At 37.7% G+C, this 16,585-nt stretch overlaps 1 protein-coding gene across 6 annotated transcripts in view; it reads left to right on the forward strand.

Moving 5' to 3' along the window:
• The window catches only part of IFT81 (intraflagellar transport 81), a 103,907-nt gene that overhangs the window by 74,636 nt on the left and 12,686 nt on the right, over positions 1 to 16,585 (forward strand). For all 6 annotated transcript variants that reach the window (XM_060029357.1, XM_060029356.1, XM_060029354.1 and 3 more), the window contains 2 exons: positions 2,997 to 3,125; positions 4,206 to 4,295. In XM_060029357.1, coding sequence (XP_059885340.1) covers positions 2,997 to 3,125; positions 4,206 to 4,295 — 219 coding nt within the window. The remainder of the gene's footprint in view (positions 1 to 2,996; positions 3,126 to 4,205; positions 4,296 to 16,585) is intronic.

Raw genomic sequence — 16,585 nt, forward strand, 5'->3', positions numbered from 1 at the left:
CATTGGTTTAAGATATACACTCCATCATGAAGAATAGAACTTATCTTCACAGGCCATGAATTCCAAGCTGGCACCTTAGCTTTACGTTCATAGGGCCCTTCCACTATTCAGTCAGGCCATTAGCTTTCTGGATGGTGTGTGGTACAGGGACTGAATCCTGTGGTCATATTCCCATCGCCATACCTACTTTGCCATAAAGTAGGTCCCTTGGTCTCAGGTGATATTATGTGGGATTCCACATCAGTAGACCAGACATTCTGAGCCTTTGGATAGTGGTGCTGCCTAAAGCGCTGTGGGCAAGAAAAGCAAACCCTTACCCACAATATAGGTCAGTCTCATTCAGGATGAAGTGTTGTTCTTTTCAAGGTAGAAAGAATCTGGTGTTATCAAATTGCCACTAAGTAGATGATCAGTTTCCTCAAGGGATGATTCCATACCCAGAATTCAGGATTGGTCTGTGTTGCCACCAGCTCAGACACTTGGCAGTAGCATTAGCTAGATGAGCATTAGTGAGAGAGCCCATGTTATTTGGTCCATACTTAGCCTCCATCTCTGCCAACATAGCCATTCTGTTCATGAGCCCATTGTCCACACACTGGGTGGCCAATGACAGAGGCTGGCTGACATCTACTGTCAGCCTTTTTGGCCTTTTTGGAAAGGCCAAATCATCCTTTCCACTCGGCTGCTGAGTGCCTCTTCTACTGTGGACATTGTCCAGTGGCCATATACATGTGATGAAGAGATCTTCACACTTAGTGTTAACTCTTATAGCTCGATCCAGATGCCTCTTCCCGAGACCTCCTTGTCCCCAGTCATTTAGTCTTGCTATCTTGCTTCCTCCAGGCCCCTGACCCAACAAGCTAAGCCATTTGCCACTGCCCAGAAGATAAAAGATAATCTGGGGTTTTAAGGTTCTCAAGTGAGCCTATCCAGTTATCCCCATTTCAGACTCAGCACCCTTTCCCTTCCCTATCAGAGCCCTGACTTTGACATAGGACATATTCAGCCTTCTCTGAAGTTTTGCCAGTCTTACAATTTAAGTCCTGTCCGTGGTTTTCAGCTCTCTCTGCCTCATAGCCACAGGAAATGAGGGTTTCTTTAAAGCTCCTAAGGAGGTTCTCTGACTTATCACTTTGCTTTAAATTACTGATTAATGGATTTGAGCCCGTCATTTGAGCTTAGCAACAGCCACCCCAATTTCATAGTCCTTACAGTTACGATTTCTTCATGCTTCTTGAACACCAACAACACTGTACCAGCTAGTATGTTCCTGTGATAGTTCAGGTCCTCCAAGAAGCATACGCCCAGATTGGATTAGATGTATAAGAGATTTATTGGAGGAAGCCTTTGTGAAGGGTAAAGGGAATTGAGCAGCAGGCGGCAGGGAAAGCCTTTAGGCTCTAAATGCCTTTAGGCTGTTCTGTGAAGGAAGAAGAAGGAAGGAGGATTGGAGAGGAAGAGCCTTAGGGTGTAAGCACAGTTTTAAGGACGTTTTGGTTGGGATGATGGGGAGTTCCTGAGCCAGTCACCAATTAGAGGAGTTCCCTGTCAGGCAGGAATGGGTCAGCCTCTGGCTGGGAACAGCCTGGGGGAAGCATGGCCTTGGTGTGAACGTGATGGTGGATCCAGAGGGGCAGCAGTTATGGCTGTCAGTCAACTTTGTTCCTCTCAGCAAACTCTCTTGAAGGAGATTCAAGCCTTCCATTGTCATGCCCACCATAATCCCTTCCACCTATATTCTGCCCTAGTTCACCAGTCTTAGCAATTGTACTGCTATAACATGCCTAGGACTAACGATACTCTGCTTGCCCCCAGTGATAGGGCTCTCAGTTCCATTCACCTAGGGAGTGATCCTACCTTAGAAGCCCATCCTTGTAGTTTGGTCAGGTTCTCTAGAAGCAGAACCTGAAACAAGAATTCTTATTCCTCCTCATATGAATAATTCAGTGAGTGCTCTTAGGAAAAAAGATGAAGCAAGAGGAAAAAGTGGATTCAGTTGGAGTCCAATTTCATTCTGATTGCATAAGGAGCTCTGGAGCATAAATTGCATCACAGAGTTGGTCTCATCTTTAGGCAAGAGGGCTACCCCTTTGGACCCCTGTGTCAGTCAGTAATTTGCTATGGACCCTCTTACTACCACCCAAGAAGTGGTGTGATATAGTTCCTGTTAAACCAGGGGTACACTTTGAAGAAGGGACAGCTGTAGACTGTCATCAAAATGCCAATTCTCACAACAGCTACGGGATGGGTACCCTGACACAATAAACAGATCAGGGCAGAGCACCCACTGTATCCACTGAAAATATCCTGAGATTAGTCCATACAGATTCATTTTAGTTATCTTCCTATTGGCAGTGTTTGACATAGTTCATAACTCCCTCTTCCTGTAAAATTTTTCTTTACTTGTCTTCTAGCACACTGCACTCTCCTTGTTTTTCCCTTACTAACACTCCTGTTCCTACTCCATGGTGGATTTCTTCTCATTTCTCCAAAGCCTAGGTGTTTGAGTTCCCCAGGCTTAGGCCTTGGATCTCTTCTCTACCCTCACTCCCTTGGTGATCTTATTCTCTTATGGCTTTAAAGATATTGTCTATGCAGACAACTCACAAATTTGTATCTCCAGTTGCTTCTCAAATTTCAGTCTTGTATATGCAACATCTTGAACTCTCTTGGATTTCTGCTAGAGATTTCAGATTTGTAACATGTCCAAAACTAAACTTCTGATCTTTACTACTCCCTCACCTGTTCCTCCCAAGTCCTCCTCATCTCAACAAATGGGCACTCCATCCTCTCAGTTCTTCAGTATAAGTTTATAATGTATAAAGGAACGTAATTATTGTTGAAGTCAATAAAGATTGTTCTTTAGGATTTAAACTACTTTATTTACGACTTTATTGTTACCTATTAAATCTATATACTTATTATGGAATCATCAAGGTTTTGACACCCATTTTGTGGACCCCATTTTTTACACCTATTTTATTCTTTACTTTTAGCAAACTATTGAGGAGAAAAAGGGTATATCTGGATATAGTTACACCCAAGAAGAGCTAGAAAGAGTATCCGCCCTGAAGAGTGAAGTTGATGAAGTGAAAGGACGAACACTGGATGACATGTCTGAAATGGTGATTACACAGGCTTTGTTTATTTGTTTTATGGTCTACCTCTGAGGCAGATATTTTGTGTTCTGTTTTCAGTGAAGCATTCAAATTTTCATTTCTGCACAATGTTTTCTTTACATTCTTTCACCTTTTTCCATTCTAATGAGGTTGTAAAGAGGTTGTTCAATTTTGTGGTTTTTGAAGTGTGTAAAAGTTACATAGCATTGGGAATTACCTGGCAGTCTAGTGGCTAGGACTCTGTGCTTCCATTGCAGGAGGCTCGGGTTCGGTCCCTGGTCAGGGAACTAAGATCCCGCATGCTGCACAGCTCAGCCAAAAAAAAAAAGTTACATGGTATTAAAGAAATATTTAAGATAAAAAACAAGTTTCCCCAAATCATGCTACTTAAATTAATACAATTATTTCATTTTTGTGTATGTCCTTAGTATCTTTCTGTATTCAGGACTGCTATTCAGCCAGAATGCACGGATACAGCTTCATCAGGCATTAAAATGTTGAAATCTTTCACTACTTATTGGTAAATAGCTGCTGCCCCAAACTCTCAGAGTACCCACCTCCACCTGTCTTGTCCACATTGGTCCCAGAACCCTCTGGATTTCACCACATTCTAACTCCTATAAAGATGAACATTTAGTACAGAAGAGGCCTCCAAGACCCTGTTCATCTCTATGGCTGGTGTCCATTCTGATTGGTCATTACTTATGCCTTTTGGGTTATTAATTATCTTGAATATCACTTCGTCTATGTTTATGTGTATTTTATATAACCTACATAATTGTATACTTTTTACATAATACAAAGCTGTATAAAGGCAACTTTGTAATTTGTTTTAGTTATTCAGTGCTAGATTGTAAATATTTTCCCATAATGGTTTGCAGTTTTAATAATTGACATTTTGAAGAGTTAAATGATATTCCTTCTTATTGAGGAATCAGTACTTACTAAATGACTTCCCCATTGTTTGACATTGAAGTAATTTATAGTTTTTTTCACTCATATATAACACTTCAATAAATACCTTTATGGTATTTTTGTTCTTTTGAGTTCTTTTCTTAGATGTCATATATTTTGTTTAAATGACAGGTGAAAAAACTAAATTCTCTGGTATCTGAAAAGAAATCAGCTCTAGCTCCAGTTATAAAAGAACTACGACAATTGCGTCAGAAATGTCAAGTAAGTGAATTTAATTTTGTGATACTTTTTTTTTAACATCTTTATTGGAGTATAATTGCTTTACAATGGTGTGTTAGTTTCTACTTTATAACAAAGTGAATCAGCTATACATATATCCCCATATCTCCTCCCTCTTGCATCTCCCTCCACCCTCCCTGTCCCACCCCCCTAGGTGGTAATTTTGTGATACTTTTAATACTCTCTCTTGTTCAGCTGTATTAGTTAGAATCCCAAATATTTTACTTGGGTAATTTCTGGAAATAAATTATTATTTTTTATATGATTCTGCAGAAGAGAATAATAATGTGACCTACAACAGTTTTTTTTTAATTTATGCTGTTTGTTTTGTCATAAATTTTGGGCGGGGGCAGGGGAGAGAAGGAGAGGAAGGAGTTTAAGCTAAAATCACAAGTGCAGCCAAATGAGATTTTTGCTTTAAATCATACTCATGTCAGAGTTATGAAGTCACATTCTTCTGTGGCCAGGTAAAAGTTCAGAGTCTGCCAACGAGTGGTGACAAATTAATGTTAGATTAATGAACTTGCTTTGCTAGGGAGCAGGATGCGGGGCAAACCATGATGGCTTATGATTAAGTGATGAAATACAGTTACTTGGAAGCTAATTCCAGGCACTGCTTTAAAGATAAACTGTGAGAAGGTAAATGCCCTCCACAAATCCAGATAAGGTGGCCTTCGCCGTTTGTCCTTAACAATTGTTATTTTATCGTTCTCCACGTAGTAATTTTAGGTTTGAATGTGAGCTGTACTGCATGTGCCTAAGGATGGAACTATAAAACTCTTCATGAATGCCATCTATCAGAGTTAGAGAAGCAGAGTGAGAAATCACATGGACTTTGAAATCAGATGGATATTGTTTCCTTTTTTATAGAAAATGCCATGGAGTCTGAGACGGGTTGAGTGACTTATCCAAAGAGAGAAGTAGGAAGTGAGAGAGTTGGGGCTTGACTCTATCATCTCTAGCATCTTATTTTAAATCTCCTGCTTATTTCATTATACACTCCTGCTGCCACGAAAGAAATGGAAGAGACAAGTCCCTGTTCTCTGGGGTTCATACTGTCATAGGTGAGAGGGAACAAACACATGAGGAAATTAGGAAAAATAAAAGATAACCCAACCTAAGAACAATATAGAAAAAATATAATCAGTATCATATACTTAACTGATAAGGAAAAGGGAAGGAAATGAAGGAAATAAGGAAATGAAATGATTGTCAGGAAAGGAAGATTTCAGAATGGAGATTTTTTTTTTTTTTTTTTTTTTTTTTTTGCGGTACGCTGGCCTCTCACTGTTGTGGCCTCTCCCATTGCGGAGAACAGGCTCCAGACACGCAGGCTCAGCGGCCATGGCTCACGGGCCCAGCTGCTTCGCGGCATGAGGGATCTTCCCTGACCGGGGAATGAACACGCGTCCCCTGCCGACCGGGGCATGAACCCGCATCCCCTGCATCGGCAGGCGGACTCTCAACCACTGCGCCACCAGGGAAGCCCCCAGAAAGGAGATTTTTGAGCAGGGTTTTCAGATTGAGGACATCAAGGATTGTTTTCATGGGTTCGTTCTAAAGAATTGATTTTCTTAATGCTTTTCTTGAGTCAGCAACTTACAGACAAAAGGGAACACTTATATGTATTTCTGGTGATGGTAAAATTTCTCCCTAATGGTAAAAGTAAAATATATAATAAAATAAAATATAGTAAAATAAATCTGTTTGTAAATACAGGCATACTTCATTTTATTACATTTTTTACAAATTAAAGGTTTGTAGCAACCCTGTGTCAAGTAAGTCTGTCAGTGCCATTTTTCCAACAACATTTGCTTACTTCGTGTCTCTGTGTCACATTTTGGTAACTCTTGCAATATTTCAAACTTTTTCTTTATTATATATTTGTTATGGTAATCTGTGCTCAGTGATCTTTGATGTTACTATTGCAAAAAGATTGACTTGCTGAAGACTCAGATGGTGGTTAGCATTTTTTAGCAATAAAGTATTTTAAAATATATACATTTTTAGACATAATGCTATTACACACTTAATAGACTACAGTATAGTGTAAACATAAGTTTTATATGTACTGGGAAACCAAAAAATTCATGTGATTCGCTTTATTGCAATATTCACTTTTTTGCAGTGGTCTAGGGCAGAACCCACAATATCTCTAAGGTATGCCTGTAGTTCTTTTATTAAGTCCATTTACATTTTAAATGAGGAGTTTTATTGAAAGGATATTTAGAACATTAAGGGAAATATGCTGTTTTGGAAATCCAAGGATCAGAACTATAGTCTCTCTGGAGCAGGTAGAGGTACTATACTTCTCTGCCGAGCATTTTGGCTCAGGGAAGCTTCAGGAACCTTAGCAGGAGCTTGTGGATAATGATGATGAATGTGATAGTAATAGCATTTATCAAGTGCTTTCTGTGTGCCAGGCACTGTTACATTACTCATTCAGGCCTCGTAACCACCCAGTTAGATAAACCACCCTTTACACAGATGAGCAAATAAAGGTACAGAGGGGTAAAGGACTTGCCCAAGGTTACACAGCTGGTAAATGTCAGAGCCAAGTTCTTCATACTCATACTACACCAATAACATGGCTCAGTGAATCACTCTGTATTGGCTTCTCACTGTGCCTGCCACCAGCTGTGTGTCTGCCTATGTTTCTTTTCTCCATCTTTTAGTTTCTCCCCATTCTTTGGATTGGCATACTTGTAACCTTAGCTCGCTTATGGCTCCTCATTGTTCATATCTCACACTGTAGCCTTTCTCTCTACATATATGTTGACGTTTTCACTATAACTGCCCTGTTTTCTCTGCCTTTTCTAATTTAAACTCCTGGTGCAGCTCCTCTCTTTTGGGGGCAGTTTTCCACACCAGACTACCTCAGAGATTACTGGCTATCCTTGGGTCAGACCGAGGATCCATCCTTAGTGTAACCGGCTATGCTTGTGGGTAAGGATCAGAAGAAAGGAGGGTGATATGGTACTAAATATGGCTGCCTAGAGAATTTTCCTTCTGGAGAGGCTATGGGTACTTTGGGTACTTTACTTCAGGGGTCCCCAACCCCTGGGCTGTGGACTGGTACTGGTCTGTGGCCTGTTAGGAACCGGGCCACAGAGAAGGAGGTGAGCAGCAGGCAGGCGAATGAAGCTTCATCTGCCGCGCCCTATTGCTCCCCATCGCTGGCATTACTGCCTGAACCATCCCCCACCCTGCCCTGGTCCGTGGTAAAATTGTCTTCCTCAAAACTGGTCCCTGGTGCCAAAAAGGTTGGGGACTGCTGTTTAACATCTTTACTACACCACCCATTATCCTATTATTAACAGCTGAACAGTGTTCATCTTTGCATTTTATCCTTGTCCTCTTATATATACTTTTTCTACATGGTTGGAATGGTAGTATACATTGCGTTTAATTACTTTAAGGTTCTATTCAGTTAATATATTTCCCTTGTTTGCCATAGTCTTTATAATTATTCTTTTCAACAAATAAAAGTGACATCAAGTGCCTTTCGATAGCCTAAGTTAGAGGGAATGAGGTCCCAAACTAGTGTTGGTGGAAGGAATGGACAAGAAGGAATAGATCTGAATGGTATATGGAAGAACACTAATTACAGACAAGGGAACAAGAGATAGCAAGATAATTTTGAGGTTTGAAACCACTAACAGTGCAGATTAGGGATGAGGAAGAGCTAGTTTTGGTGGTAGTAGTGGACGAAGAAGAGGAGAAATGATGAATTTCTTATAGACACTTCAAAGTTAATATCCAGCAAGAGTTCAGGAGAAGATATCGGGGCTCAAGTTGAAGTGTGTAATCATCTGCCTAGATGTGATGTTTGATCATAGCTCAGGAGAAGATGCAGTTACCGAAAAGAGCATGGAGTAAGACTAGATGAAGTCTGAGAAGACTTCAGGAAAGACCCTCTTGGGTTTTGGTTTAATACTATATGATGCAAATGAAATTACTTCATGTACTTAGAGTTTATTTTTGTTTTTTGTGTTTGGGGTTCTTTTTTGCCACAACACGCAGCTTGTGGGATCTTAGCTCCCTGACCCTGGGTGGACCCTCAGCAGTGAAAGCATGGAGTCCTAACCACTGGACCACCAGGGAATTCTCTATTTTGGGAGTTAAAAAAAATTTGCTATTAAGGTCCTTACAGTAATATCTACCAGAGTTGTGAGTGTCTGGCTTATAGAACCACGTTTAGGACAATGTAGTTGTTCAATAAACATTTGTTGACTTTATTAACAGAACATTTTTAAAAGTATTTTAAAAATCAAGTATAAATATAAGTGGCAAGAATCTTCTAGAGCTAGAAGCAGACCTCTACAGAATTATATAAATAATTATTATTGAGCCCTCACAGTGTTCTCTTAATGCTTTCTCATTCATGCATTTAATATTCACAACTATAAAATATTTTCAGATTGTCCTTAGATAAGGAAATTGAAGCTTAGAGAAGTCAAATAACTTATTTAAGATGACTTGAGTGTTGGCACAAGAACTCAAACTGCAGTCTCTGTGAGTTCAAAGCCCTCTTCCTCTATATTGTGCCATTCTGCTTCACACTTGTTAATTCTTTTGAAATATATTGATAATTTATTAGTTCAGTAAAAGAACCATTTAATGTATGAAACTAAAGTGTGCCATCTGTCAGTCTTGGGCCATTTAGTACATATGTCACATAGATTTAGGATAAGCTTTATCCTAAATGTCAGCAGGTGAAAAGCAAAGGGTACCAATTGTGCTAATTACAGGGAGACAATATGGATAGAATGATTTAAGAACATGGGCTAGAGAATCAGGCAGACCCTAGATAACCTTGGGTAGATGACTTCATCTCTATAAACTTCAGTTTCCTCACCTGTAAACTACTCCCTTCTTAATAGGGTGGTTGTAAAATTAAATAACACATATAAGGTACTTTGCAACAGCAATGACTAATACATAAGGACTTTTAAAAAAGGTATTTATCATTATAACTATTAAAAAATGGTTTTAAAGGAAGGAATACTATTGCTTTTCAACTAAATTGTTTTCTAAGTAAAATCATATACCAGATCTTTAATTCTGCAAAGTCATTTATTATAGGGACTTCCCTCGTGGTGCAGTGGTTAGGAATCTGCCTGCCAATGCAGGGGACAGGGGTTCGAGCCCTGGTCCGGGGAGATTCCCACATGCCACAGAGCAACTAAGCCCGTGCACCACAACTACTGAGCCAGTGCTCTAGAGCCTGTGAGCCACAACTACTGAGCCCACGTGCCACAACTACTGAAGCCCACACACCTAGAGCCCGTGCTCCACAACAAAAGAAGCCACAGCAATGAGAAGCCTGCGCACCGCAACAGAGTAGCCCCTGCTCGCTGCAACTAGAGAAAGACCGCGTGCAGCAACGAAGACCCAACGCAGCCAAAAATAAATAAAAAATAAATAAATAAATTAGAAAAAAGTCATTTATTATAATAATGTAACCAGAACCTGCAGTTCATTTTTATACAATTTAACTAGGTTTCTCTGTATGTCAAGTACTTCCTGCCTCTTCCATTACGAAGAAATATAGCTGTCTCACTACTATTCTCAAATAATACAACTCTCCAGTTCTTAACACATTCATCAAGTCAAGGGGCGCCTAGGTCCTCTAAGCATTTTCATCTCTGTCTTCTGCCATGTTGAAAAGTAATGGGTACCGAGTTTCAGTTTTAGAAGATGAAAAGAGTTCTGGAGATGGATGGTGGTGATGGTTGCACAGCAGTGTGAAGGTACTTAATGCCACTGAACTGCACACTTAAAAATGGTTTAAGTAATAATTTTTATTTTATGTATATTTTACCATAATTTAAAAAATCTAAGAGTATAGAACTTGCCCACATTTTCATTAACTTTTTAGTTTTTTTCAATGTTTGAATTCAGTGCAGTTGGTGAGTCCTTGATGCCCATTTTGCTTAGCTCCATGTGTTAATCTCCCACATCCATGTATAGTTCTTTTTTTTTTCGCTGCATTGGGTCTTCGTTGCTGTGCACGGGCTTTCTCTAGTTGCGCCGAGCCGGGGCTACTCTTCATTGCGGTGCGTGGGCTTTTCATTGCAGTGGCTTCTCTTGTTGGGGAGCACAGGATCTAGGCGCGCAGGCTTCAGTAGTTGTGGAGCGTGGGCTCAGTAGTTGTGACTTGCGGGCTCTAGAGCGCAGGCTCGGTAGTTGTGGTGCACGGGCTTAGTTGCTCCGTGGCACGTGGCATCTTCCTGGACCACGGATCGAACCCATGTCCCCTGCATTGGCAGGCAGATTCCTAACCACTGCACCACCAGGGAAGTCCCTATAGTTCTATTTTTACCCAGAAAACTTTTGTAATAAAAAGTATACTGAAAAAACAAGCTGCTTCATTGACTTTAAGCTGTTGCCAAATATTAACTGAAATTCATAATTGTTCTCTGCTTTGAATAGTGTTTATTTTTAACTTGTGTAAGTATATTTAACACTCAAAACTACACAGATGTATTATCCTATTGTTAAAGTGCAGGAGTTCTTAAAAATACTTTATACTTCTTGCTTTCATGGACAACTCTCAAATATTTAGGAAATTTTATAGTGAAGTGTTAGTACATTTCCATTCTTTTTATTTGCATTTTGTTATAAATTTGAATATTCATAACTGTTTGAAAATCTCAAGACTTTGAAAATCACAACTTATATTTATCTAAATCTTTTATAATTATCTAGAGTTAGATAGCATCTTGAAAATCTTCATGTTTATTTTTTTAGATGCCGTTCCATAAATTATAAATTTATATGTAATTAAATGACATAATACATATAATTGCTAATATATGGGAAAAAGCTAAAATACTTGTTTTAGAGTATATATACAATGTGGTAATTATTGATTTCACTGAAATATTTCTTGTTGATTGCTTTTTCTTATAGAAGTAAAACCATGCTCTTGGCCAGAATTCAAACTGTAAGGAATTGGTTAAGGGAAAGAATAGAAATTATTTCTCTCTCTACACTCCACCCCTAGCATACTCCCCAGAAATAATAACTGATAACAGTTCCTTATATATTTTCCAGAAATTTTCTGAAAATTCATGAATGGATAATTATTTATTGGCTACCTGAAGTTTGATCTCCACACCTTTGTTCTTACTCTCTAAAAACAACAAAAGCTTTTTTTTTGGTGGGGTGCCAGAAGTCAACTCTGAGTGATACTAATGTTTGCTTCCTCTTGTTTGCATTTGCCTGCTATACTTTTGCCCATCTTTTGCTTTCAGCTTTTAAAAATTTACCTTGTTTTAGGTGTGTCTCTGAATAGATCTTGAACTGTGTTTTGTGTTGTGACATAATCTGAAACTTATTTTAATAAATAAGTTTAGCCAATTCATATTTATTGATATGTAGACATATTTGGTCTTTGTGCATTTTATGTTTTGCTTCTGACTTTATATCCTATAAAAATAAATTCCTCTGTTCATTCTCTGTGTCTGTGTCTCTCTCCCATATTTTCTGGCTCTGGTTTTGCTCTAATGGTTATATCTGTAATGCCACCATTAATCATCCATTTCTGTTGATAGTATGTATTAATCCCCACTATGAGTAGTGATGAAATTGGTATTTTTCCTCTAACTTCTCCTTCCCTTTGCTTTAGCACCTAATTTTGGTCATTTGTATTGTCTTTCTTACTGTTTGCCTTTATACTTGTAATATGCTTATACTATGACTTGATTCATCAGGTTTAAATTATATCTTTTGACATTCCCCCATCCATCCCCAGCAATTAAAAATTGAGGAAGCTGGCTTATTCATTCTACCTTCCACCTTCTTTTCCCCTTCCCCTCCCTGCAGGTTTTATGGTATCGTGTCTACACTGTCAGGGCATATAACATTTATGTTCTGTTCTATTACCCTAGTTCCCACTTTTGTCTTTAGTATTATACCTGTACTTGTCAGATTCAGTGCTCATTAACAATCCTCTCACTGCCCATTTTCCTACTTTTTATTGTCTCTCATTTGTTTTCTAGTAGAGTCCTCAAAGCTTAGTAGAGCAATATTACCTGATGAGTTCTTGCAAATCTAGAATTTGTTGCCTTAAATATTTCAACAACTGCTTGATTGAGCATAAAAGCCCTTACATCATGCTTTCTTTCCTTGAGGATTTTTAAAGTGTAGCTCCACAGTCTTTGAGAGTTAAGTGTGGCCATGGAGAGAGCTGAGGCCAACATAATTTTTTTAGTGACCTGATCCGGAAAAGAATGTATTTTCCAGTTGTTGAGTGCTGGGTTCTCCATGTGTTTGTCAGATCAAGCTTCTTAAATGTGTTGTTCAAAACTTCCTGGTGAATGGGGACTTGTGGTGTAATGAGTATAGAGTTTCAGTTTTGCAAGGTGAAAAGAGTTCTGGAGATTGGTTGCACAATAACGTGAATGTTTTTAATACAGCTGAACTGTAGCCTTAAAAATGGTTAAAATGGTAAATTTTATGTGTATTTTACCACAATTTAAAGATTCCTGGTTTTTAAAAAAAACACTTAAAATTATTCATTTTATCATTATTTTATGACTCTTTATTCCTTGCAGTGCTTTTTGTCTAGGAGCCTTATTTTGTCTGCTGTTAACGTAAGTGTGGCAGCTTTCTTAGGATTAGTGTTGCTTGGCATGTCTTTTTATTTGTTCACTTTCAGCTTTCTACGTCCTTATTTTTGTCCTATGTAAGTCTCATAAATAGCATATAGTTGGATTTTGTGTGGATATAGTTTCTTACATCCAGTTTGAGAATCTTTTTTTAAGAAAATTTTTATTGGAGTATAGTTGCTTTACAGTGTGAGAATCTGTCTTTTAATTGGTGAGTTTAGTCCCATTTACTCTTATTATTGATACATTGGAATTTATTTCTATTTTGTACATCCTATGTACTGTGCTTTTCTATGTTTCTTTTCCTCTTTCTGCCCTCCGTTGCACCAATCCTGTTTTCTTTATATTCTTTTTTCCCTTTATTTCCCTTTCTATCTTCTTCTATTCTGATATTGTTTACTCTTAAATTTTTAACATATTTTTCCTGCCTAAAGTTAATCAGCTGAACAATTGTTAATCTCCTGAACAATACAGGAACCTCAGAATAATTTAACACCCTCTCCTGCCTTACACATGTGTTGTTATCCTGTGGTATTTTATTTCCATTTTATTTCTTCATCTCTAAAAGTGGTTGTCATGGTGGTCATTACTGTTATAATTACTACTTCGTACAGTCATTTCCTGTTTAGATTTACCCACATATTTAGCAGTTCTCACCATTGCTTCATGTACTTTATTCCTTACTTCTGGATTCAGTTTCCTTCTTCCTAAAATGAAATTTCCTTGCTTTATTTTTTTTTCTTTTAGTAGTTCTCTTAGTAAAGAATCATTGCCAAAAGTAAACCATCTTTGTTTTTCTTCTTAAATAGTGACTTGGTCAGAAAAAAAAATTATTTTCATTGCTTTCTGCTTTCTCTTGTTGTGTTGAGGGATCTGCTATCGGTTTAATTCTCATTTCTTTTTAGATAATGTCTTCCCTATATATAGTTTTAATTTTTGTTATAGTCACTAGTTTGTTTTATTATTTAGATTCCACAGAAAAGTAATATTGTACAGTATTTGTCTTTCTCTTTCTGACTTATTTCACTAAGCATAGTACCCTCCAAGTTCATCCACGTTGTTGTAAATGGCAAAATTTCATTCTTTTTAATGGATGAGTAGTGTTCTATTGTGTGTGTGTGTGTGTGTATGTGTGTATATATATATATATATATATATATATATATATATATATATATATATATATATATACCACGTCTTCTTTTTCCATTTGTCTCTTGATTGACACTTAGGTTGCTTCCATGTCTTGGCTATTGTAAATAATGCTGCTATGAACATTGGGATGCATATATCTTTTCAAATTAATGTTTTCATTTTCCTTGGTTATATACTCAGGAGTGGAATTGCTGGATCACGTGGTAGTTCTATTTTTAGTTTTTTGAGGAACCTCCATACTGTTTTCCACAGTGGCTGCGCCAATTTACATTCTCATCAAAAATGTACAAAGGTTCCCTTTTCTCCACATCCTTACCAATATTTGTTATTTGTGGTCTTTTTTGATAATAGCCATTCTGACAGGTGTGAGGTGATATCTCATTGTGGGTTTGATTTGTATTTCGCTGATGATTAATGATATTGAGCATGTTTTCATGTTCCTGTTGGCCATCTGTATATTTTCTTTGGAAAAATGTCTTTTCAGGTCTTCTGCCCATTTTTTAACTGGTTTTTTTTTTTTTTGAGTTATATGAGCTGTTTATATATTTTGGATATTAACCTCTTATTAATGATACCATTTGTAAATGTTTTCTCCCATTCAGTAGGTTATCTTCCATTTTGTCCATGGTTTCCTCTGCTATGCAAAAGCTTTTAAGTTTAATTAGGTCCCATTGGTTTATTTTTGCTTTTGTTTCCTTTGTTTTAGGAGACAGACCCAAAAAATATGGCTGTGATTTAGGTCAAAGAGTGTTCTGCCTATGTTTTCTTCTGGGAGTTTTATGGTTTTTTACATTTAGGTTTTTAATCCATTTTGAGTTTATTTTTCTTATTAGTTTTTTTTTGTTTTAACATCTTTATTGGAGTAAAATTACTTTACAACGGTGTGTTAATTTCTGCTGTGTAACAAAGTAAATCAGCTATACATATATGTATATCCCCATTTCTCCTCCCTCCCACCCTCCCTATCCCACCCCTCTAGGTGGTCACAAAGCACCGAGCTGATCTCCCTGTGCTATGTGGCTGCTTCCCACTAGCTATCTATTTTACATTTGGTAGTGTATATATGTCCATGCCACTCTCTCACTTCGTCCCAGCTTACCCTTCCCCCTCCCCATGTCCTCAAGTCCATTCCCTACATCTGCATCTTTATTCCTGTCCTGCCCCTAGGTTCTTCACAACGTTTTTGTTTTTTTTTTCAGATTCTATATATATGTGTTAGCATATGGTATTTGTTTTTCTCTTTCTGACTTACTTCACTCTGTATGACAGACTCTAGGTCCATCCACCTCATTACAAATGACTAAATTTCATTTCTTTTTATGACCGAGTAGTATTCCATTATATATATGTGCCACATCTTCTTTATCCATTCATCTGTTGATGGACACTTAAGTTGCTTCCATGTCCTGGCTATTGTAAATAGTGCTGCAATGAACATTGTGGTACATGACTGCTTTTGAATTATGGTTTTCTCAGGGTATATGCCCAGTAGTGGGATTGCTGGGTCATATGGTAGTTCTATTTTTAGTTTTTTAAGGAACCTCCATACTGTTCTCCATAGTGGCTGTATCAATTTACATTCCCGCCAACAGTGCAAGAGGGTTCCCTTTTCCATTTTGAGTTTATTTTTGTACATGGTGTGAGGAAATGTTCCAATTTCATTCCTTTACACTTAGCTGTCCAGTTTTCCCATCACCACTTATTGCAGAGACTGTCTTTTCTCAATTGTATATTCTTGTCTCCTTTGTCATAGATTAGTTGGTCATAAGTGTGTGGGTTTATTTCTGGGCTCTCTATTCTGTTCCATTGATCTATGTGTCTGTTTTTGTTGCCAGTACCATACTATTTTGATTACCATAGTTTTGTAGTATAGTCTGAAGTCAGGGAGTATGATACCTCCAGCTCTATTCTACTTTCTGAAGATTGTTTTGGCTATTCAGGGTCTTTTGTGTTTCCATACAAGTTTTTAAATTATTTGTTCTAGTTGTGTGAAAGTAACATTGGTATTTTGATAGGGATTGCCTTAAATCTGTAGACGGTTTTAATATTTTTGTCTTTGGTGTTGTCCAGTTTCACTGCCATGATCTAAGTATAGATTTAGTTTTATCTGCTCTGCTGGAATATGTGCTTTTTTGTCTCCCATTAATTCTGGAAAAATTCTACATGATATCTTCAAATATTCTCTCCCCTGGTCTTTCTAGTCTGTTCTTCAGCAACTCCTGTTAGATATATGTTAGACGTATTTATTCTGTTCCCTGTTGTTTAACCTCATTTTCATATTTTCATCTCTTTGTCTCTCTCTGTGATGAATTTTGGATAATTTCTTCAGCTCTGTTTTTTAGTTCATTCTTTCATCTCCTGAGCCAATCTTATGTTTATGTCACCTACTTAGTTTTTAATTTCAGTGACTTTTTTTTTCGTTTTTGTCTATTTTTACTCACTGTGCCTTTTTTAGTCTTTTATTTTCAGTTCCTCCTTTATAACTTTAATTATTTTAAGCAT

Source organism: Delphinus delphis, chromosome 13, assembly GCF_949987515.2.
Source record: "Delphinus delphis chromosome 13, mDelDel1.2, whole genome shotgun sequence".
Lineage (NCBI taxonomy): Eukaryota > Metazoa > Chordata > Mammalia > Artiodactyla > Delphinidae > Delphinus > Delphinus delphis.